A 23,596-nucleotide genomic window follows, 5' to 3' on the forward strand; every position below is an offset into this window, starting at 1 on the left:
GGCGGGGAGATCCTTAGAGAAGTGCTCACAGAAATCTCCATGGAAGCCCCCATAACATATCATTCTCACTCTTTTCCTTCTCTTCCCTGCATTAGGAAATATGATTCCCTGATTCAGGATCAGGCTCGAGAACTATCCTACCTACGCCAGAAAATACGAGAAGGGAGAGGCATCTGTTACCTCCTCACCCAGCATGCAAAAGACACAGTCAAGTCCTTTGAGGACCTCCTGAGGAGCAACGATATTGACTACTACCTGGGCCAGAGCTTCCGGGAGCAACTCACTCAGGGAAGCCAGCTGTCGGAGCGGCTCACCAGCAAACTCAGCACCAGTGAGTGGGCCACAGGGCTTAGGGACTTGCTCAGTCACTCTCAGCCTCGGGCCCGGGTGGTTGCTGCACCTCCACAGCAGCCTTTTCACCCAGCCTCCAGCCTCCACGTCATTCCCTGGGGGCCATTCCAACATCAGACCTTAGAGTAAGAAAGGTGGGAAGCACCGAGGAGGCACACACAGGGTTGGAGAGGCCACAGCTACCACTGTAGAAGGTCATTCTTCGTGGAATGTGACCTTGGGGAAGGAGGCTGCATCCCTCCAGCGCTGAGGGGAAGAACGGGAGGTTCTCAGAGCACCGTGTGACAGTGGAAAGAGCCCTGAACTTGGAATTCAAGACCCAAGCTCTTGGCCTGGATGCTGCCATCGACTTGCTTTGGGCAAATGACTTATCTCTTTGGTGTCTGTGTATCTTCATGCATTGCATGCTATTGCACACAAAACGAATTCAGAGATAGCTGAAGCACCATGCCCTTTTGGACATGGTTTAGGCACGGATTGCCACAGTACAAGAGCTAGGAAAGTTGGTTATTACTGAAGCTCTTTGCTTAGAGAGAATTTCCTGGGCACAGCAGAATCAGTCTTGGGGGCCAAGCACCCCACGTCCAATAGCAGGTGCCGAAGTGGGACAGGGTTGATTGTTCGTCATCTCAGAGCAAGAGTAGGTTCTACATGAAAGCCGTACAATGGGGAGTCAGTGTGTGGCAGGCTTGGAGGCTGGATTGTCCCAGAGGGAAGCTGGGCACATGCCTTTTAAACTTGTTTGTGTGTAATAGATTTAGGGCAGAGGAAGTCATGGTGGGGATCGCCAGACCAGGGAAGGTCTGCGGTGAGCTCAGGAAAACCTGCTGGTTCCCCTCCTTAAAGACAGAATCTGGGGCCTCCCAGAATGATGCTCCCACGCACCCTGGACACACACAGTACTCGTTCCGTACACAAGTAGGCCCCTGCATTTGCAGTGTGCAAAGTGGGGCCTGTTGGTTGTCTTACTGCTTCTTTTTGAATTTGGTTTGCAGAGGATCATAAAAGTGAGAAAGATCGAGCTGGACTCGAGCCGCTTGCCCTCAGGTAATTCCACGTGGGAGCTGGGAAAGGGACCAGGAATGAGGCCCGAGGGAGGAAGCATGGGCCACACATTGGGGCGGTGGGGGTAGAGGAAGGAATAGTTGATTGTAATTCATTCATGTATTCATGGGACACTGTACTGTTGTCTGTCTTTAACCCAATTCTTTACTCATTTTGATATGATTCTGTTGGTTTCCATTTGCATATTTGTTCTCCAGGTTTGGTAACCTGGAGTCAGTCTGATTAAAAGCATACTAACCGTGTTTTAGGGGTTTTACACCCCCAGGGTCTTCTCTGCTTCCCGCTGTGTGTTTAAAGACCAGGGTGTACTTTTTGCCCAGGGGGCTTACTCTCCCACTCCTTCCCCCAGTTCAGTTGGTAGTTAGTTCCGAGCCGCCCAATTTCCTTGGGAAAAAAGAATAATATTACAGTTCTTAGTGGAAAAGGCCCAGACATTGCGGGTCCCTGAGAAGCTCAGTGCCTCCGAAGCCAGCTCTCAGTGAGTCGCTGCGTATCGCCTTATCACACACAGTGACACATGGTCTCAGAGTCTGTTGTAGCTGCTGGTTCGAGCCACTTTGTGTCATGCGTGTGCTTTAGACCACACAGTGCTTCTCCACGTGTCCCTGGGGAAGGACAGGGTGCTTTTGTTTTTGCCTTTATTTTCGTGTCTAATCCATCAGACACCCAGGGGTCTGTACCTCAGCCATGCAGATGGTTTCATCTGTATTGCTCCTGGATGTGAAGGCAAAGTCAAGCTGCCATGTGGCTCTCAATGCGTTCCTTGCATTCCGTGCTGTCTAGTTGGAGACAGGTGGCCAACAGTTCTCAGGCTGCAGCGTAGTGGGAACCATACTCTAGGCCGCGGGTCCTTAGAGGGCTGGCCCAGTCCCCGCTAGTCCTCAGCGTATGGTGTGGCCAGTGCTCTGGGTAGCGATGGCTATCCCCTCCCTCTGCACCCCACCTGCTCCCCACCCAACCCTAATCAGAGATAGGTCACTTCCGTTATTCTCTGCAGGAATGTTCCCTTGACTTCTGTGGCTTTCCCATGTGGTCCAGTCAGGACTAGCTGGTGTGGGGGCCCCGATTTCACCTGCTGTCCTCCCTCCCCCAGCAGGCTCCGCAGGGAGCTGCAGGAGAAGGAGAAAGTGATCGAGGTCCTGCAGGCCAAGCTGGACGCCCGGTCGCTCTCGCCCTCCAGCAGCCGCGCCCTGTCCGACTCCCAGCGCTCGCCCAGCAGCTCCTCCTTCCTGTCCGAGGAGCTGGAAGCCTGCTCCGACATGGACGTAGCCAGCGAGGACACAAACGAGGAAGAGAAGAAGGCTTCGCCTGGCCACCCAGGTAGCCGCCGCTTTCTGAGCGGGTCCAGCTTTACATAGGCCGAGAGGAGCCCTCCATAAGCCGGCCTCGTAGGTCCGCCTGGTGTGGATCAGGCCAAACACGGCTCTGGGACCGAGTGCCAAGCACAGGCCCAGTGCATTAGGATCCTCGCTCTGCTCCTGACTCTACTAGTTACGCTGGCACCGGCTCTCCGGCAGCGTGTGCATGAGGTTAGAACCCGGGCGAGCACAGGGGAGAATGAGATGGTGCAGGTGTTTCTGTCCCACTGCCTACGAGCACAGACTCTGACCTCCTTTGAGATGGGGCCGCTGGTCCTTCCTGCAGCGATCGCATCAGCAGCAGCTCCTGAACAGCATCCCACGGGTGCTGTCCTTCCTACCTGGTGTCCTTGGAGACGCCATTTTCCTGGTTTCGGGGCTCTGGGCCCCAGAATCACCTTTGTGCTGGCTTGCCCCCCCTCCCCCCAAAGGAGTACTCTGTACCTAGGAAATGAACCCCGGTTAAGTGTAAGGCCAGGCTCCAGTTCTCTGTGGATCATCACACATGCTCTTTCATTCGTGGGTTTTGTAGATTCCACCCATCATCACTCAAGTCATTCTGCTGTACTGTCTTCTCCATCATCATCCACCACCGCACCTCCGGGGGTTAAGGCTGAGCCCAGCAGCAACCCCAGCAGCCTGCCTGCTCCCCAGAGCCCCCCGCAGGAGGCCGCCCAGGCCTGTCCAGGTAGGCAGCGGGCAGTGGGCAGGGCCTCATCTCCCCCCTCCCCCGGCTCCTGTCTGGCTTTTCTTCAGAGACAGATGTTTCCATTGTTAGGGGCTTATTTGCATCAAATCCTGGGGGGGGGGGGGGGGGATCAGAAGACCATCCTAATTCACTAATTGTGCCTGACTTTTCTCTGTTTGAAATATTTTAGAAAAATAACTCATTCACAACAGACTTGGAGCTGCATACGAAAAGACTCTGACCAATAGTTGCCTAATCATTTTTATTTTATTTATTTTTCATTAATCTTAACATGAGGATATTTTTTCCATTGGTTTGTGAGAGAGTGGAAGGGAGGGGGGAAGACAGAGAGAGAGTGGGGACGGAGAGAGAAAAAGAGAGAGAGAGGGAGAGAAAAGAGAGACATCAATGTGAGAGATACACACCGATTGGTTGCCTCCCACACATGCCCCCGCACCTGGGTCAGGGGATTGAACCTGCAACCCTGTATGTGCCCTTGACTGGAAATCTAACCTGCTGCCCTTTGGTGTGCAGGCCGACACACTAACCACTGAGCACACCGCCCAGGACTGGGTAATCATTTTTTAATAAAAATTTCATTTCTTTCTCTCATTTCACGCTGGGGAGCAAAAAGGCAAAATGTTTCTCTCAGGATTAAACTAGTCAAAGAACAAAAGGAAATTCATGTCTGCCGCCCTCCCCCATGCCCCAAACCCCCACCCTGTTTTCCCTTCCACAACTTCTGTGGTACATGGGCTGCTCACTTCCTAGCTGGGGAGGCCTCAGAGCCCTCAGACAAGATTCTGCCATATTAAATCACTCATGATTTATGAGTAGGTCCGAAGTCCTTAATACGTACATGGTGTGTATCCTGAGGCCAGTTGGAGGGGTACGTTTCCTTTAGCTGCCTCAGTCTAATGGCCCGGGGTGCACTGGTTAATCTCAGGTCTGCACCAGCCATGCAGGGAAAGGCAAACCTCGTCTTCTCAATCTTGTACTCATTCCTTCCTCTCTAACGATGTCTCTGCTCTCTCCCTCACTTTCTGTTTCCAGGCCTTCCTTTTTCCTCCATACCCACGCGGGTTGGCCTCCCGCAGGCACCATTGCCCTCAGCTCCACCCACCTTCCTGCCTTTCCGCCCCACTGGCCCTCCCCTCCTCGGCTGCTGCGAGAGGCCCGCGGTCTCCTTGGCCGAGGCTCAGCAGGAGCTGCAGATGCTGCAGAGGCAGCTGGGAGAAAGTGAGCACTTCCTGCACGTGAGCCCGCGGATGGCGGCCCCACCCGTGTCGCTCTGCATGGCTTTGCTTTGATGGCAGAGTTTCCTAAAAGCCGAGGGGCGCACATGGCCAGGGGCGATAGTGGGATAATGCTGCTTGCTTTTTAAAGTGTTTTTGGAAATGTATTTGCTGTTATCTTTCTGGTGTGTGTGTCCCATCAGCTAACAGACGTCTAGCTCACCAGGCCCTAGTCCTGGTACTCTCCCACTGCTGTCAGGGGGGACTACCACCAAGTGTGCCTCGCTGGTGAGGCACTTGCCTGTGCAGGGTGAAGTGGCCGTGGCAAAGATGGTCACGTTCCATGAGACCCTTTCCATGGCCTTTATACCCTCCCACTGTGAGATGCTTTTAGATCCTCACACCCTCAGGTGGGGGCTACAAGGCGGAGGTAGAGGGATCAGAAGGGGGTGACAGCCCCTCTCCCTGTTGTGCAAGGTTCATTTCCGCCCCTGGACAGGGGACATATGGACAGGGAGACCCGGAAGCAGAGTTTGACGTAGATATGGGCTAGATGCACCATCATAAAAATTTTGTGTGCGTGTGATCCCTTACAGCTTAGAAAGAATAAGAAAAGAACCTCACATGATGGATTTGCTTTCTAACAGTGTTTTAAAAAAACAACTAGAAAGTACTTTGAAACTACCTTGAAACTGGTGGAAAGTGCTGGTATGTCTGACCTAGAACTTCCTGCTGTAGCAGTTCTTGAGCCAACAATTGATGGATAACAAATCTGCCCCATGCCCCGGGGACAAGAGCGTCCTCAAGGTCACTCTTCCCCCTTCCCCTTCCCATAGTTGTTGGTTCACCTTCATCATAGGGCATGGAAGGAGAGCACTGCATGGAGAGGGGTCTGGTGCTGTGGGCTGAAGCCCTACCTAGTCTGGGGCACTGACCAGAGTCGGGTGGTCCCCGCGTTGGTGAGGAAGATCGTAGCCCTTTGTCTGCCATCCTGAGGGGCGGTCCTCTCCGAGGGACTGTCGCTCTCACATGCTCCTTGTTTGCTTTGACCCAAAGCTTCAGAGAGGACAGTAGTGCATGGCGGCTTCTCAGGTCACTGCGGGGCTAACATCTTGCCTGGTGTCCTTGCATGATTTAGGGCATGTGCTCTGCATTGTGTGGCCAGGGAAATTGGAGGAGGGGAATATTGTTCACTGGTGCTGATAGTCTTGGGAGCTCCCATGACCCTGAGTAGAATGTGTACGTACTGACTGTCAAGGTGTAGGAAATCACATCTTTATTGAATCCCAGGTAAAATTCCGAGGCTTGCGTTTTTCATCCTGTTCTCTAACTCCCAGGGATCCTGATGGATATCTGTATTTTGCAAATTTGGGGAAGGAGAGACCTATGACTGTATTTCTCAAACATTGCTGTCTATTAGAATCACTTGGGGTGCCTTAAGAACACTCAGTGCCCAAGCTGCACTCCATGCCAACTGAGGCAGCATCTTGGGAGCTCGGGCATCAGTATATACTTTTCTTACACTGTCCCAAGTATTTCCACTGTGTAGCCAAGTTTGAGAACCAGTTACAAATGGAGATAAAAATCAACAATTAACTACTCAGAGGAATCTGGCTTGGCAGGAGGAAATGTGTCCTCACTTCTGTTTGCTTAGATAGAGCTACCTGTGCACCTTGCCACCCATGTATATGATCCCTGAAAGACAGTGGTCATGTGAATACTAAACTACAGCGTTGCCCTCCTCTCTCCATCTCTTCCTCAAGCTGGGCTTCTTTTCTCTAGAAGCAGAGATGATGGTGCTCAGGAGAAGGCCCATGATTTCATAAGTTCTGTGAAAGCATCAGCCTGTGAAATGGAAGGTCCTCTCCCCTCCCTGCCTGCCTCCCTCCCTGCAAGTCTTCAGTGATGCTTCAGGCAGGACTGAGGAATCATGCTGGCTGAGGTCCAATCCCCACTAGTCTGCCCTAGAGCCTCCTGCAGCCTCAGCAGAGTTCTCTGGTCTGGAGGAGTTGGGGCGACCATGTCTAGCTGGATTTCATGTCCCCTTCCTCCTCAGACAGCCCCAAAGGAGAAAGGGAAGGACTGACCGCTTAGCTCCTGGGGAAAGCAAGTCCCCACAGGCCAACAGAGTCCTGTTCACAGGTGTGCGCAATGCTGGATCCCATCACCCACGTGGCCCCCACCTTTGGGAGTGAGTTCCACTCCTGGGACCTCCCTAGACGCTGTCCTAGGGGTTGTGGCAGGAGCCAGGGCCCACTGGATTTCTCTGGCTTACACTGGTGACTGTCAGATACTTTATCCGTCTCCTGCCTTTTGGTGTCTCCTGATGGCAAATCATGGCCTCTAGGTCATGAATCTTCATCTACTGGGCTCTCTGCCGTGGGCTGGGATCTCTGACAGCCACAGGCACCCGTCGGAATCTGTTCTCGATATGCACACACTTCCTCGCTGATCCTTCCCCTCTGATGCTGTTTCTTTTCTTTTCGTTTCTTTTTTTTTTTTTTTTTTTTAATATTTTATTGATTTTTCACAGAGAGGAAGAGAAAGGGATAGATAGCTAGAAACACCAATGAGAGAGAATCATCAACCAGCTGCCTCCTGCACACCTCCTACTGGGGATGTGCTCACAACCAATGTACATGCCCCTGACCGGAATTGAACCTGGGACCTTTCAGTCCGCAGACCGACGCTCTATCCACTGAGCCACACTGGTTTCGGCTGATGCTGTTTCTCACGCGGGTTTCTTTCTGTCCAGGTGTCAGCAACGTCCATCCCGCCTCCCCAGCTACATTGCTGAGAAGCCACTCGGATGCCAGCTCTTCCCATTTCCTCCCCCCTGCCCAGCCCCACTCGCCTCCGAGGGGCACCCTGGAACTGGGCGGGATCCTGGAGCCCCAGTACCTGGGCAGCAGCGGCCAGTGGGATATGATGAGGCCTCAGAAAGGGAGCGTATCTGGGGAGCTGTCCTCGGGCTCCTCCCTGTGCCAGCTGAACTCCAAACCCACAGGTAAGTGAAATTAAACCCCATGGAGAGCCTGTGCCCTCGGCAGGGCTCTTGCATTTCTCTAGTCCCTGGGGATAAAAATGAAAGGGCCACAGCAGTGCTTCGTGCATCCTTCATCCTCCCTGCCAGGGCCCCGGTGCTGTGCTGGGCGTGGGAAAGCCAGGGACCCCGCTGCTCTCACATTCGCCTGCTCCCGAGCACCTGACAGCACACGCTGGGCCCTTCCGGAATGCTGCGAGCAGCACTCACAGGACATGCTGCCCTCAGTCAGGAATTGCTGCAGAGAAGGTGGCCCACCCCGAAAATACATCCTGTGCCCCAAACCAGGCCCGACTTGCCTCGGTCCTAGCTTTCCTGGCCAGGGTCAGGGCAGTGCCCTGTGTGGACCTGTTAGATACAGGTGGATGCTGGGACGCGGCTCAGTTCCAATAGTGAGATGACTGTTTGTTTTCAAAAGAAAAGGCTGAGCCCGAAGCAAAATGGTGCAGGTGGTGCAGCCTGTCAACAGCACCCCTCTCCCCTCTGTTCCTGCACCTGTCACACACTCCTGGGGCACTTCCACCTCTCATCAGCCTCAGAAATGTGTAGGCTCTCTTTCCCTCCCTTCCTCCCTCTGTTCCTCCTTCTCTTCCTCCCTTTCTGGTAAAGGGATGTGAGGGCAGCATTCAGGACCATTAAGCAGCGGATGAGTCCATGTCCCTGAAACTGACCCGAGGCCTTGAAGGTGGAGGAAGAGCTAAAGGATGTTTAATCAAGCATCCGTAAGAGGAGAGGGTCAGGGTAGCCAGACCTTCCCCATCACACCCAGAGTCACACTCAGGAGTGGCCGCTGGGTGGCCGGATGCCAGCAGGCCTGTCCCAGCCTCCGGTTATTTATTTACATTTTTGCACACGCGAACTGGTTTTTAATAACATTCCCCCCTGAATCAAAACAAACTGAGTGAAAAAGGGGCAGCTTCATTTCCAGAACTCAAAGGACTGCAGACTAAAATAAAGTCAGGCAGGAATGTTGAGAAATTCTAGCAAAGCCTGTGAACGAATCGTCCTAGGAGTCTGAACATGTAGGCTGGTTCCAGTCCAGGCGGAGACTAGAATTCAGGGGTCACCAGACCACGCAGAAGGAACCTTCCCCCAACAACTCCACACGCTGGGCCGAGGCCCACGGTCGGGGGGGAAACCACACGAGAACTCAAGCCAGTGAGATCTCAAGCTAACGAGCGCTCCCCGTTACTTTTCTAAACCAGGCGCAGCCCCCTCTCACCCACTAGTCACACTGGTCACTGTGCTGGCACTTAGCCTGGCACGGGAGGAGGTGCATGGGGCTTGCTTGGCCCGGGTTGTCCTGTGTTGGAAAGTGCCCTGTTGCCTGGGTGCCCATGGGAGAGGGTGCAGTTGGCAGAAGGACAGTGGCGTGTAGGCCATCTTGCTGAGAAGCCGGTGGCCGAGCCCTGGGCCCGTGTGGACCCTGGCACCTGTGACCAGGACTCTCCCGCCTCTCTCCTGCCTGGCGGCGGCTGCAGGGGCTGACCTGCTGGAGGAGCACCTTGGCGAGATCCGGAACCTGCGCCAGCGCCTGGAGGAATCCATCTGTATCAACGACCGCCTGCGGGAGCAGCTGGAGCACCGGCTCAGCTCCACGGCCCGCGGAGGCGGTAGGTCGGCCCGGGCTTCCTGTTTCTGGTCCTCATTGGGAGCTTCTGGAGGGAGGGCCCTCGGGCAGAGCTTCAGAGCACAGTGGTCGGCTTCCACGGTTGCTGCCTGCCAGCAGCCAGGCAAGGCTCTGGGCAAGCACCACTGTCCTTCCTGCGCAGGCAGATGGAGGGGAGCTCAGAGAGGGACCTTCCTCAGGGCAGAACCCACCAGGTCTATCCCAGAGCCATGGACTTCTCATCCTCCTTAATCTGCTCTCGTACTTCCTGCCGAGTCCTCTGTGCCTGTGTCCTGAGGTTGGCAGGTGGTAGGGCCAGGTCTTCGGGGCCCTCCCCTAGCCACTTACCCGAGTGGCCTTTCCCCACACTCGCCCCCAGCTGCTGCCACTGGAAGGCCGTCCCTCCCACACACCTTGCTGCAGCTGTGTGGGGGAACGAGCCTCCCTGGCCACAGCAGCCAGGGCAGGTGACAGTGCAGCCGAGAACCCTGAGAGGACGACGGGAAACCAGGCCTCGGCCCCCAGGCCTGAGTCCTCGGGGTTTTCTGTGGGTGGGACAGTGTCTTTGGAGATACAGAAGGGGCAGCTTTGAAAGCATCTGCCACCCACATGCATAACTCGTCTGCTCTCTCTCCCGGGGCAGGATCCACGTCTAACGCCTACAGTCAGGGTCTGGAGCCCACGGCTCAGCTGCACAGCGAGAACAGGGCCCTTCGGGAGGAGAACCGCAGCCTCCAGGCTCAGCTGAGTCACCTGTCGCGAGGTGGGTGCCAGAGCCACACACTGGTCACCGCGGGCACCTGTCTTCCCTGGCCACACCCATCGCCAACAGGAGAAGCAGAGAGAGCAGGTGGAAAGGGCTGCTCCTGAGAGGTGCCACCTACAGGCCCTCAGACTCTGGGGCCCCAGGGACACATAGCCCTTGGGAACTACTCCTGCGTGCAAACCCTTCTGCTGATATAGTCACTGGCTATCAAAGCAGATATCACTTAGGTATCTGTCCTACACCCCCCTCCCCCAACTCACAGCTGATTTGGACAGAAAAGGAAGGAACCTGAGTGGCCTATGAACCCTCTCACATTTCTCCTGACTGCACTGCAGCTCTGTGTGTCCCTCCCGGTACTGGGCTGCCATCCCCATGTCCCCTCACCACGTCCCCTCACTCCTCAGTTAGGCTCCTCTCTGGTCAGGAGTCCTCATGACTGTGTCTGGAGGTGCCTGTAAAGTGTTTCCAGAGCTTTCTCAGTCTACACAGTGGGCATCCACAGGCAGCCATCCACACTTGGGCATCCATAGGTGGTCATCCATGGGTGTGAATCTCCAGATGGAATCCACAGGTGGCATCCACAGGTGGGCATCCACAGGCAGTCATACATGGGTGGGCATCCATAGGTGTCATCCATAGGTGTCATCCATGGGTGGGCATCCACAGGCGGGAACCCATAGGCAGGCATCCACAAGTGGGCATCCATCGGTGGCATTCATGGGTGGGCATAATTTTCGATACGGCCTGAGGTGCAGCTGACCTTAGTGTTACCTGACTTGCTCAAATCACTATATCGTTAATAACAAATTATTTGTGTTTACTAATATTTACTAAATAGTCATAGAAGACTAAGAATAGTGTCCAAAAGGATAAGCTGAGAATGAATGAATGCTTCTGGAAAAGAAAAAAGATATCAACAGATTTTTCCAAATTAGCCACCGCAGAGAAAGGAGATAGGAGAGGAAAGGTCACTGCTTGGGGAAGATCAAGGTTAACACACAGAGAGAAGGCACGGTTACTGGGCCACCATTGTGTGCCTGGCAAGACGAGAACAGAGCTCCGGGGAGAAGGTGGAAGAGTTACACGAGCACAGTTTGCCAGGCCCAGGTGAATTCTCCCCGGAGGACTGACAGCACCAGTCTTGTTCTCAGAGTCTCCAGAATCTTTAAGGATGAAGCGCACAGAGATGCCACCAGCCCAGAGCAGATGTCCCTATTTTCAAAATGATGACAGTAATATATATATGAAAAACTGTAGGCAGGAGATGAATGGACTATTGCGCAGAGGGTTGTGAGCATTTAGAAAACAGTAAGCGTTAGCAACCAGAGTGTTTTCTCTAATTGCAAGTAGGCCTCATTCAGCAGAGGACCAAGGGCGTTGCAAGGACGAGGCCCCATTCCCTGGTGTGTGTGGACAGTGAGCTGACCACACACACACACACACACACACACACACACACACACACAAACACACAGGCCGGCTGCAGCATGCACCCACCTTCCTTTTGCCTTAGCTCTGTCTGTCGGGATGATGTGCTTGGGCTCACCTTCCTGCTGACCTCTGCCCCCAGTCTAAACGCTCCTGTGTTCTGCTCACCAGAGCACTCCCAGGAGGCGGAGTGCCTGCGGGAGGCGCTGCTGACCTCAAGGTCCCGGCTACAAGAGCTGGAAGCGGAGCTGGAACACCAGAAGGTGGACCGGCAGCAGCTTCTGGAAGACTTGAAAGAGAAGCAGCAGGAGATCTTGCATTTCCAGGAGGAGCGACTCTCCCTCCAGGAGAAGGACTCCAGGTCAGGGGGCGCCCACGGATAAGCGAGGAGGCCCCAGTTTCAGGTGCAGAAGAAGGGATCTTGGCAAGACAGTTAATGGCCCCTTTTGGAGCCCTGCTTCCCCCTTGCGATTCCTGATTCATGGGTGACATGCACAGAGGGAGGGACTTCTCTGGGAAGGCAGAACCCCGGCACCAGCCGTGGTGCTCGCCCCCAGCCTAGACGCTAACTGCCTGGCAGCGTGAGAAGAGCATCCGGGGCAGCAGGAACGCTGTGCTGGTGTGTCCCAGCCACTGTAGCTAATAGCACCACTCCCAGCAGTCCCTTCCCCTCCAGCCTCTGTCCCCACACCTGTAACATCAAAGCCAGGGGCTTTGTGACCCCGAGTAGGCAGCTCGGACTAAGCCTCTCTGGTTTGAAGGTTGGCTTGCAGTGTCTGACCCTGGGGTGGCCGAGTGCCCTGCAGGCTCAGCACCCTCCCCCTCCTCCTCCCCCTCCCGGCAGGCTGCAGCACAAGCTGGCCCTCCTGCAGCAGCAGTGCCAGGAGAAGCAGCAGCTCTTCCAGACCCTCCAGTCGGAGCTGCAGATCTACGAGGCACTTCACAGCAGCTCCAAGAAGGGGCCGAAAGGTATGCGTTCCCCTCCCGCCCCCCTGGCCGCGAGCTCCCCGCCCCTGCTTAGGATCCCGGTGGGGTCTTCGTCACCTTGGAGGGTACAGGTCCTGGAAAGCTACGGTCCGACTCAGAAAACCACCAGCCAGGCCTGGGGCTCCCCGTCCAAACAGGGGAGCTCTCCTACGCACAGCCCGGAGGTTGGCGACAACAGTGAGGTCGAGCCTAGACATCCTTAAAGAGAGGCCACAACGTCAGACCTCACCCACCATCTAGGCCAGACGCCAGTTAGTTCCTCAAGGTCCACATATACAAGGATGCTGTTTACGTGCACAGAACTCATATTTGGAAAGGTCTTGGCTGGTGTGAACAATACATCCCGACCACCACGCAGCCTGTGCATCAGGCCGCCTGCTCCCGCTCCGACCCCTTCCCAGCGAGAAAAGAAAAAGATACAGGAATGGTTTTTATGGAAATACCACTAATAGGACCTACATTCCTAGGCTGGATTTACATTTTAAACTCTCAAAGAAGACGTTTGTCACCTGCTGAAATAATAATTTTTAGAAGTCCCTAGCTTGATTAAGTGGCACCCAATACATTTAATTTTTAAAAATAAGTAAAAAATAGTGGTAGAAATACAGGATGTGGAAGCCTGGGTCTGGAGCTGGCCATGGGCTCTCGGAGGAGGGCGTGAGGTGGAAACGCATTTCCACAAGGACGTTGTAGGCCACGGTCGATAGAGGAGCCCCCTCAGCCCGACAGACAGAACCGTGGTGCGAGCGTGGTGTCCCTGTGGGGAGACCAGGTCTGAAATACTGCCAGGCTGTGAGTACCAGGCTGTGAGTACCGTCTTGTAAGAGGGACATTGACAAGCTAAGGACACCGTGAAGACACAGGCCATGAGGCTGAGGGACTAGAAATCTCAAGCTGGTTGAAGAAACTTAACAGTTTTTAAGCTGGGAGTTGAAATGCTAGGCTTGACCTCCGCTGCCAATCAAATGCCCTCTAGGTGCCGGTGGGTAATTTCAGAAAAAGTCCAGTCTCCACACGGGAAAAGTGGCATTCCCATCCCAGACCCGCTGCCTGGGACTCTGAGATGGCCGTGCGTCCCGGAGAAAGGAGCGTCCGACAAACGCTGAGAAATACTCGGGTCAGACCTACTAACGCTCCTCCTCTGCTTTCAGCTCACACCTGGGATGCCTGCCACCCGGTCCCTTTGAGCAGCGACCTGAGCCACCTGGTGGCAGAGATCCGGGCCCTGAGGGGGCAGCTGGAGCAGAGCATTCAGGTGAACAACAGCCTGCGACTGCAGCTGGAGCAGCAGCTGGACCGCGGTGCCCGCAGCGCCAGCCCCGGCCCCTCCGGCAGCCACAGCACTGGCCCTGCAGACAAGCAGCCGCTGCTCCCAGGTAGGAAGGCGAGGGCATCTGGATGCCCTCCGCCAGCTGCCTGGCCGCCAGGCGTCTGTGGTGGGAGGGGCAGTCTTTCCTCCTCCGAGCTCCTTGGTGAAGGTTGGGGTGACATCGCAGATGCTCCGGTGAATTCAGTGCCTGAGCAGGGCCCGGGCTTCAGGCTCCGACTCCACGTGCCACCTGCCATGTTTCCCAGGGCCAGGTGTCTGAGCTCCTCAGGCACTGAGGCCTGGCTTCCCTCATTTTTGAAGATGCAGAGAACAATATCGAGTCTGTGTAGTTATTTGGAGTGTTAAATGAAATAATTTACAAGTGCTTAGCACAGGAAGAATCGCGCAGTGATTGACAGCGGTGCGCCTTAACGACTCCCGTATTTATATTTGTAGAGTGTTTTAAAACTCCCCACAAGCCGAAACCAGTTTGGCTTAGTGGATAGAGTGTTGGCCTGTACCTTGGTTGCGGGCACATCCCCAGTAGGAGATGTGTAAGCAGCAGCTGATCGATGTTTCTCTCTCATCGATGTTTCTAAGTCTCTATCCCTCTCTCTTCCTCTCTGTAAAAAATCAATAAAATATATTATAAATAAATAAATAAATAAACTCCCCACAAGCTTTCAAATAATTTCATCTGCTGCCGGGCAGGCTTTACAGTTTTCATAGGAGAAAACATGGACACGTTAACTGACCTGCTAAGGCATACATGGCTCAGATCTCACCCGATTTCCAGGCTGCGTTCCTCCCGCCGCCCTAAGCTCCTCTCGGTGCTGCTGGCCATCCAGGCTCTTTAGCCTGGCTTCCCTTCCCCTGGCATGAGGGGACCTCAGTCACTGCCCGCGTCCCGTCCCACCACAGAGGCCTGACAGGGAGCAGGCTCCGAGCCACGCTGGCCTAGCAGATGGTCTCTGTGTTCAGGACACTTGCCACTTCCTCCACTGTAAGCCTGGTCTCCCACCAGGCCCGCCTGGCCCGCCAAGGCTCCTGCCTCCTGTTCTTCCCGCGCTGCTGCATTTCCCAGCCTAATGCCTCGTCAGAAGGGAGACTAGAATGCTGGGTTTAGCCCTAGCTGGTCTGGCTCAGTGGATTGAGCATCGGCTTGTGGACTGAAGGGTCCTGGGTTTGATTCTGGTAAAGGGCACATACCCAGGTTGCAGTCTACATCCCCAGGTGGGGGCATGCAGGAGGCAGCTGATCAATGATTCTCTCTCATCATTGATGTTTCTCTCTCTCTCTCCCTCTCTTCCTTTCTGAAATCAATAAACATATATTTAAAAAGAATTCTGGGTTTAGTCGCCCATACGTCCCTTCATTCCCTGATTCAGTATGTTTAACATATATGTTACCTATACTTATGTAGAGTTATACTTCGTTATAAAGCATAGTGTTAGACACTACATGCAAATTCGTGTTCAAAACGGGGGCTAGAAAAATATATATCTGATCATCTTTGCATTAGACTTTGCTTCCTCCCCCCTTCAATTCCAGGAACAACCTGCTCCACACGTTGCGGTCGGTGGCTCTGGCTAGTGCTGTGGCCGTGGGGGTGAGGGGGGCCCAGGGGGGAGGGTGTGCCTGTGTGTGGCGAGCAGCCTGTCCCAGGTCCCTGAGAACCGCCCTGTCTTCACCCCCAGATGCAGGTGCTTCGCCTCCCGTGCGGGACGTCGGCGTGAACCCAGCTCTGGTCTTCCCGGGCTCTTTCACGGCTCCTGCTCCAGATGCCGCCCTCCTCAGTAGGACAAATGGTAACTATGGCAACCGGAGGGCACCGGGGCTGGTGATGGAGAGCCGTCACTGCAAGTAACCCTCGGTTTTCTGTACCCACGTCGTCTGAATTTAGGGCATGCTCTCTGCCTGCCCCGAGGCTGTTGGCCGCCCTCATTGGCCGCCTTTCCTGCCATGACACTCGCTCCTGTGGGTGTCCTTTAGCTCAGCTGGTGCTTCATCGCATGCAGTCGCTCCCTTCCAGAAAGAGCTCTCAGAATCCAGCCTCCTCTCCTGCCCTGTCTTCTCACCCCAGACGTTTTGATGTTTCAGTGAAAAAACATTGGTTCCCAATATTTCTTGTGCACTAAGCACAGAATTTGCCTCCTGCAATTCCATCACTGTGAGATGATGTGAGAAAGATGACAGAACATAGAACCCAGACCATCCGGACACCACACCCTGGGCTTTTCCACGACTGTCCTCCCTGGCCCCGGCCCTTACCGTACTTGATGTGTCTTTCGGGTTGGCATGAGCAGTGGGGTTTGCTGTGCCTTTGTTTTCCAGATCTGGGTTCTGATGGAGCGAAGAGCCCTCCCAAGCTGGAGGGCGACGCTGCTGACGGCTGCTTCGCCAGTAAGCACGGCTGCCACGTGGTCGGCCACATCGACGACTACAGCGCCCTGAGGCAGCAGATCGGGGAGGGCAGGCTGCTGGCCAGCAAGATTGCGGCCGCCGTGAGATCCGCCTGCAGCTGCCCTGACCTCGAGGCTCGGGGCTCCGAGGTAGGGAGTCACCCCACGGTGCCTAGGTGCCCCTGCCCTGGGCTCTTCCTTCTGGTTTTTATTTTAAATTGGTTTTTAGAGAGAGAGGAAGGGGAGGGAAGGGGGAGAGAGAGTGTAAGCGAAACATCGATGTGAGAGTGAGACCTCAATTGGCTACCTCCTGCATGCCCCACACCGGGGAAGGAGCCTGCAACCCCTGCAGGTGCCCGGACCTGGAACTGAACCAGCACCTCTCAGGTACCCGGAACGACACCCAATCAAGTGAGCCACACTGGCCAGGGCCCTTTTTTTTTCTTTTCCAATTTTAGCTCCTCCCACTTACTCATGCATTCATTGATTGCTGCTTTTTTTCCACCTCCACCCTCTCCTGCCATCAACACACAGGAGATTTACTTCCTGTTTTCAGGGGGACAAAGCAGGGTCAGAGTGTCTTTCTTGCACCTGCTCTTCCTCAAGTAACTTTAATTCCAATTAATCGGTATGCCCTCATGGTATAGTTTGCTCCCCTTCGGGACTTTAGGCTCAAGTGCTTGGAGCAGGACTAGAAGTAAAAAGAATGTGGGGGAAGCTGGAATCCCTGAGCCCTTGCAGGTGGGAGGTCACGGCTGAGGCCAGGGGCGCTGGGCTTCCAGGCCTGCGTCTGCCTCACGCACAGAGGAAGCTGGAAGCGTGAGATGGCTGACAGCGTGCTCAGGGGAAGTGATCTGTCAGCCCAGTGACGCCCGTGCTCCCTCCCTCCCTCGCTCCCAGGTGCTGGGCAGTGGAGGTGTCCGTGAGCTTCGCAGCAGCGCCAATGCCCTGGGCCACGTGCTGGATGAGTCGGCCTCCCTCCTGACCATGTTCTGGCGGGCAGCCTTGCCCAGCTCCCATGGCCCTGTGCTGCCTGGCAAAGCGGTAAGAGACCAGCACCATTTGCTGGTTCCACCCCCAGTCACCATGCTGCGCCCCCAGCCCCGCAGAGCCTGAAGATCAGGAGCGAATCAGATAGATGGGACCTGGGGAGACCTCTCGTCTGTGGGTTCTGCTGTCAGTGCCATTCTGACCACATCCCTTCTCCTCCCGCCCCAGCCCACAGGACAGAAATCAAAGGGGAAGGAAAGGGTCAGAGAAGGGAGAGACAGGAGAACCCTGGTAGCCGTAACTGCTCCGTTTCTTTAACGTTCTGAAGTGGGGCTGGGAAGTTCAGGGATAGGTTACATCAATGCCCCCCACCCCACCCCCACCACGCACAGAGTCAGGCAGGGTCCCAGAATGTCCCCGTGAGAGGGCCACCCGCTGGAGCCCACGAGGGCACTTCAGTCTGCATCTCTAGGCCAGGCCTGGAGCGTCAGCCACCCCTTGTTCTCAGACCTCAGCCTGCTCCCCGGGTGGCGGGTGGCGGCACGTGGACAGGCAGGTTCAGAATCCCCTCCAGGGCTTCTAGCTCCAGATCCTAGCTGCCCACACCGAGGGGACCCACCGATGCTAATTCCAAGTGTGTGTGTGTGTGTGTGGGGGGGGTGTCTTGCCATCTGGTGGTTGATACAAATATTTACAAAAGTGCAGGCAGTCTTTGGCCAGCCCTTCCTCCCAAGGCACAACATTCCTGATTACCAGGCTCAGTGCGGTGCCCAGTGATGGAGGACGTCAGCCCTAAGGTTGAGCTCTGGTCACAGCCGGGAGTTAACGTATTGTCCCGGGGGCAGGTCCTCTCAGCAGCCGGAGCTCAGTAGCCGGATGTAGGCCTGCAGGCTGCTGGCCCCAGGTCTCAGTGTCCCGCCTGCTGGCTCATCCTGAGCTGTCAGCATTGCAGGGTTTTGAAACTTCCATGGAATCCACTCCAGAAATCGTTGGGAAGATCAAGGAATCCTGCTTTGGGTTGTAAGAGCCACAAGCATGGGGTGTGTAGGCCTCTGACCGAGGACAGCCCGCTGTTCCTCCTTCCCCAGGGAGAGGCCACGACGAGGGAGCTTCTGGAGCTGAGAGCCAAGCTGTCCAGGCAGGAGAGCCTCCTCCAGAGCACGGCCGAGCGCCTGAGGACCGCCAGCCGGCAGAAGGAGAGCCTGGAGCAGTTCATCTTCAGTCAGCGTGGGTGCCTGAGCCGGAGGGGAGAGGGCCTGGCAGGGGTGGGGGTGGGGTGTGCAGATGCCCCACTGTGCTGCGGGTGGGCAGCGGAGGGGAGACTGAGGTGATGCCCAGCCTCCCATTCCCTGAGTCAGCGTGACTGCAGAGCGAAGTGGGCTTGGGGGCAGCGGGAGGCCCGGGCTGAGGGCCTGGAAGACACACTGCAGAACACACACATACACCCAGGGCAGCCTGGGCCCCGCTTGCTGGTAATCTCCGCCTTGTCGGGCTCTTTGTTTCTCAGTGACCAGGACGCACGATGTTTTGAAGAAGGCAAGGACTAATCTGGAGGTAAGGAAGCCACCGCCCTAGTCCGAGCCACCCGTACCTGTGGCCAAAGTCTGTGGGTGACCCTCCGCCTGCTCCTTCTGGCCCACGGAGGAGTGCAGGTCGTCAGCGGGCATCCTCTAGTCTCTTCCCTCTTGTTCTGCCAGGGGCTCCATCCTCCACCAGGGACTCCATCTTCTCTCTCTACTCCACCTCCCTCTCCTTTTCTGCCACGTCAGGGCCCCGGAGAAATGCAGCTCCATTGATGCTGGAGTCCGGGGCCTCTGCCCCAGGAAAGGGCTCCTGAGGCCGGTGTGTGTGCTGGACTTTTCTGTGCTTCTTTAGGAAAATACAAAAGCAAGGTGCCACCTAATAAATCGGATTCACTGCACACTGTTGGGCCAAAAACAGCAATTTGATTTTGCTGTGTCTTTTTCTTTTAAGCAACAAGACACACTGGGTCTCACTGACCTAAGAGAATTAGGTAGATAAAGGCTGAGCCGTGGAGGGAAAGCTGTATGTACACGGCAGACATTCTCTACAGTTGCTGAAAGCACTAACTCACTCCCTAGCAAGTACTTTGCAGAAAAACTGGAGGTGTTAGAAATGGCTCAACAATCAGAAACCGAATCTTTCAGCCTGGACTTGAACTGCTTTGCCATAAGCATGTGAGCATGTTCCTGAATGGTAACCGGGGAGAACGTGGGTTCCCCCAGTGAGAAAGTGAGTTAAACTCTGCACGCGCACACACACACACACACACACACACACACACACACACATACATGTACATGCACACCCTTTTTTTTTTTTTTGCTAATTCCCTCTTGTCTTTCTCTCGATGATTCCTTTCCTTCCTGAGCCTTTTTAGAAGAACACTTCCAAGATTGCCTCTGTAAAGCCTTATTCCTGCCCCAGCAAAGGTAACCCACTGGCTTCAGCTCCCGCTGGCTCCCCAGCTTGGAAGTTTCTCTCTGCCTCGCTAGGGGCCTGGGCCTGGTTCTCGTCCCGGGCTTGTCACTAACCGGCGTGTGGCTTTGGCTGCCCCTCGGCTGTAAGAGTGGCCCTAGACCCGAATGGTCTCTGAGGTCCCTGCTGGCCTGGCCCCTTTTTCTCCTCGTTAAGTAGTTGGGACGTCACGGGGGGCTCTCACGGCATCCCCTCCTTCCCCCAGCACACCACGTCTGTGTGCGCATGTGCCACACGGAGCATCTCTTCCCGGGAGAGCGCAGAGCCGTCGTTTGCTGCAAAGCGGATTGAGAGCGAGCTGGCCCGAGGGGGTGGTGGGCTCCGGCCGCTGGTGCACGGCGGCTTTGAGCAGGGATACGGCCACGCGAGGAGGCGGGAACCTTTCCACTAACCTGGCGGCACCCCTCGCTCCCGGGGCAGCCCCTCAGCTCCTCCTCTTCGCAGGCCCTGGCTGTGCCTGCTTCTGCCACCACTCAGCTCCCTCCCGGTCAGCCTCGGCGTCCCCCAGGAGCCGGACCGCAGTCCTCACTCACTCGGGTGTGGTTCTGTCCGCAGGTGAAATCGCTAAGGGCCCTGCCGCGCGCTCCAGCCTTGTGACCCTTGCCTTCCAGGAGCCATGCAGGAAGCGCGGCCACCAGCGGTCCCTAAAGCAGCAGGAGGGATGGGCCTGCCCCCCTTTCGTGCAGCTGCCACTCTGCTGAGGCACCCGGGCCCTGCTCCTCCCTCCTGCAGGGGTCAAGAAGGAGTCAGAGGCGGCCGGTGGGGTAGGGTGGGAGGCGGGAGCCTCCCCTGCATTTACAGACACCAGCCCAGGCCCCTGCCCGGCACTGAGCACAACATGCTTATCACTAAGCGAAACCGCGTAGCTTGTAGACGCCCTGGGCGCTGCTGGGGAAAGCCCCGGGGACCCGGGACCCGCAGCCGCACGTCCCCCCCAGGAGGAACCTCCGTCAGCTCAGGGGAGCGGGACCTGCTTCCCACGGTGGCATGTGGTCCCGCCTGGAGCTCCATCGCAGACCAGAAGCACACGCGGAGCAGAGTGGCTCGGCAGCACCATTCAGAGCCGCGCCTTCGGGCCAGCGCAGCAGGTCCCAGGCCACCGGGCGCCCGCCCCCTCGGCGGCAGCGTGGCGGAAGGGCCACTCCCGGACACCATCTCCTGCTCAGCCAGCACCCTCCTCTCTTCCCCCCGATCTCCAAAGTGTGCCGGCCCCGCGCCGGACAAGCTGTCCCGCTATCGCCGTGTGTCCCTCCGGGGTGGGGGGCTGATGGCCAGGCCACGCCACGGACCGACTGTGTAACGCAAACCCGTGGCCTCCGTGGGTGGCGTGTGAGAGACCGCTGTGCTAAAGCCCGCCCGGTGCTCTGGAGCGTGTGTATGTGTGAATAGCTGTATGATATGTATTTATATATGTTGCCGTAGCCATGGATTGGAGGCCGGCATGGCTGGTGGACGGGATCTGTGGGAGGAAATGAAACCTTTTTCCTGGGGCTAGTAGAGCAAACCGTGCGTAAAGCAATAAAAGGTTTTCTTCGCCCGCTGTCTCCGTGTCTGCCTCGGTGTTTGGGCTGCGTGTGTCAGAGCAGGACGTGCCAGCAGTTCCTGACACGTGTAATGGATCATGAATCGGTATTGACTGAAGACATGAATGAGCAAGAGGGAGAGAGTTCATTAGGGAAGCATGGTCTGTATGGCCACACAGGCCTGGTTTGCATCCTGTTTCTGTTACTGAGGAGCCTTGAAGTTCGGCAGGGTATCTTCTCTGTGAGCCTAAGTTTTCTCACCTGTGGAATGGGGGTGCTGTGGAATGAGTAGAGACTGGATGGAAGGCACTTGGCACAATACCTCACATACAGGAGGCAGCAAGTGGCTCAATTCTTGATCTGAGGCTCAATGTACCCTGTTTCCCCGAAAATAAGACAGTGTCTTATATTAATTTTTTCTCCCAAAGTTGCGCTAGGTCTTATTTTCAGGGGATGTCTTATCTTTCCACGCGCTAGATCTTATTTTTGGAGGATGTCTTATTTTTGGAGAAACACGGTATTGATCAACAGGGCTACAAAAGGGAATCAGACGTAAATTCCTGCCTTGTTGGGCTTACAGACCAGGAGAGCAAGAAAAACCCTGCTCAGCTGACCATAACACAAGTGGGACACGTGCTGCCTGAAGTGCTGAGGTATTTGGAGGCGGGGAATGCAGTTAGGGATGACACGAAGCAGGATTTAAAAATGAATCATATTCACAAGAAATAAGGAAACCCAAAGCTAGTGGAAGAAAGGAATTAAGAAAGATCACACCCTTCGGATGCCTACTGCGCCCCCACCCCCCAAATAACCAAACCACTGTCACAGGAATCGAACTGTGACCTCCTGACTCATGGGTCGACACTCAACCACTTGGCCACACCGGCCAGGCTCATTCAGCCTTTTAAAAAAAGGAATACATCTCTGACACATACTGCTCCGTGGAAGGACCGTGAAGACCTGCTCAGTGAAGGAAGCCAATCACAAAAGGACAAAACTGAGGGCAGGAGGGGAGGGCGGGTAAGAAAAACACGAAGTTGGTGGGTTTGCGGTGACGGGTTTGGGAAGTTGGGAATAGGCATCCTAGGGAAGCGTTCTGGGAAAAGGAAAGGAGCGGACGGGAGAGTGAGGTGTTAAGCATCGTATCTTGGGGGTAGGTCGCTAACTGTCCTATGGCAAGGCCCGGGCACGGTGGTGAAGGTGGGCCTTCGGGTGGGTGAGGAAAGAGTTGCACGTGAGGGGGCAGGGATGTGAGTGCTCCCTGCTGTGGGGGGTGAGGGTGTGGAGGGGTGGTTTTCCACATGGAAGCCGGTCACAGAGGAGGGGTGAGGAAGGACAGGGCGCTCAGTGTCTGGGTGGTGGCAGGTGTGAAGGGGGGTTCAGGTGAGAGAGCCGATGGCAGATGCTCCCTGGGCTGCAGGGGAGGAAGGAGAAGGGTCTGGCCATGCTGGTGGGGGAGGTGGGGGAGAGGAGGCGAGCTCTCCCACCTGCACGCTGTTCCCTCGTTGGGGAGGGGAGGACACACCTGTCTCTTATGGAGGGGAGGCTGGGAAATGGACGCTGCCAAAGGCCCAGAGGCCTCAGGGGGGATACGCAGCATGGGGGTGAGCTACAAAACTTGTCCATAGTTTTGAAAACATCCAGCTATTGGAGAGTACGCAGACACCCGCAGAGAAAGGCACAGAGATGCTCTGTGAGAGGAGGATGGTTGGCGCCAACTCCCCCAGGACCCTGCGGGAGGCTTCCCAAGCTCAGGCTCTCACCCTCCTGAGCTGTGCCTGGCGGCTACCGGGCTGGAGGCCACACCTCCCGCCGCCATGTTCCTCAGCCCAGCGGGCTTTGTGCCCACCTTCTCTCCTTTCTGTGCCCCCAGGATGGGGCGGGGGTTGTGGGGGACGGTTTTGGCTGGGTAGGTGGCTGAGTTCCCTGGGGGACGTCGGAGCCACCAGGCAGAAGGCAACAGAGCCACTGAGGAGCTCCTGGGAAGTGATGGGAAAGAGGTGAGTGCCCCCTTGTTTGGGTCCTAAATGCAATGCCGGGGGTGGGGGTGGGGGGTGAAGGGTAAGGGGTGCGTCCAAGTTCTGGGTCTGAACTTATGCCAGTTGCACGCTCACCTATTACGCCACCTTCATGGGATCACATACGCCACCACTTAGAAACCCAGTGTTCCCGGCCTCAATCAAGGTTCATTCGGAAAATGTGGACCAGGCTGTCTAGTTCAGTTCAGTTTTGCCATGACTTCTTTACTACCTGAAGCAGTGGTCGGCAAACTCATTCCTCAACAGAGCCAAATATCAACAGGACAACGATTGACATTTCTTTTGAGAGTCACATTTTTTAAAC

The 23,596-nt window shown here is 55.6% G+C and overlaps 1 protein-coding gene across 25 annotated transcripts in view; it reads left to right on the plus strand.

Moving 5' to 3' along the window:
- LOC118727187 (myomegalin) overlaps window positions 1-21,267 on the plus strand; it is a 136,690-nt gene extending 115,423 nt beyond the window's left edge. For 5 of the 25 annotated variants that reach the window (XM_045586976.1, XM_045586980.1, XM_045586981.1 and 2 more), the window contains 18 exons: window positions 96-331; window positions 1,347-1,398; window positions 2,513-2,736; window positions 3,307-3,462; window positions 4,516-4,701; window positions 7,453-7,704; window positions 9,222-9,353; window positions 9,993-10,112; window positions 11,715-11,904; window positions 12,388-12,512; window positions 13,682-13,906; window positions 15,537-15,647; window positions 16,174-16,391; window positions 17,142-17,285; window positions 18,320-18,458; window positions 18,739-18,785; window positions 19,633-19,684; window positions 20,342-21,267. In XM_045586976.1, the coding sequence (XP_045442932.1) occupies window positions 96-331; window positions 1,347-1,398; window positions 2,513-2,736; window positions 3,307-3,462; window positions 4,516-4,701; window positions 7,453-7,704; window positions 9,222-9,353; window positions 9,993-10,112; window positions 11,715-11,904; window positions 12,388-12,512; window positions 13,682-13,906; window positions 15,537-15,647; window positions 16,174-16,391; window positions 17,142-17,285; window positions 18,320-18,458; window positions 18,739-18,785; window positions 19,633-19,684; window positions 20,342-21,030 (3,298 nt within the window). In that variant the 3' untranslated portion in view covers window positions 21,031-21,267. Of the gene's footprint in view, window positions 1-95; window positions 332-1,346; window positions 1,399-2,512; window positions 2,737-3,306; window positions 3,463-4,515; window positions 4,702-7,452; window positions 7,705-9,221; window positions 9,354-9,992; window positions 10,113-11,714; window positions 11,905-12,387; window positions 12,513-13,681; window positions 13,907-15,536; window positions 15,648-16,173; window positions 16,392-17,141; window positions 17,286-18,319; window positions 18,463-18,738; window positions 18,786-19,623; window positions 19,685-20,285 lie in introns of all 25 variants that reach the window. The other 20 variants (XM_036452719.2, XM_045586983.1, XM_045586985.1 and 17 more) reach the window with 11 other exon arrangements.
- The last annotated feature ends 2,329 nt before the right edge of the window (window positions 21,268-23,596 follow it).

Source organism: Pipistrellus kuhlii, unplaced genomic scaffold (assembly GCF_014108245.1).
Source record: "Pipistrellus kuhlii isolate mPipKuh1 unplaced genomic scaffold, mPipKuh1.p scaffold_m20_p_24, whole genome shotgun sequence".
Classification (NCBI taxonomy): Eukaryota; Metazoa; Chordata; class Mammalia; order Chiroptera; family Vespertilionidae; genus Pipistrellus; species Pipistrellus kuhlii.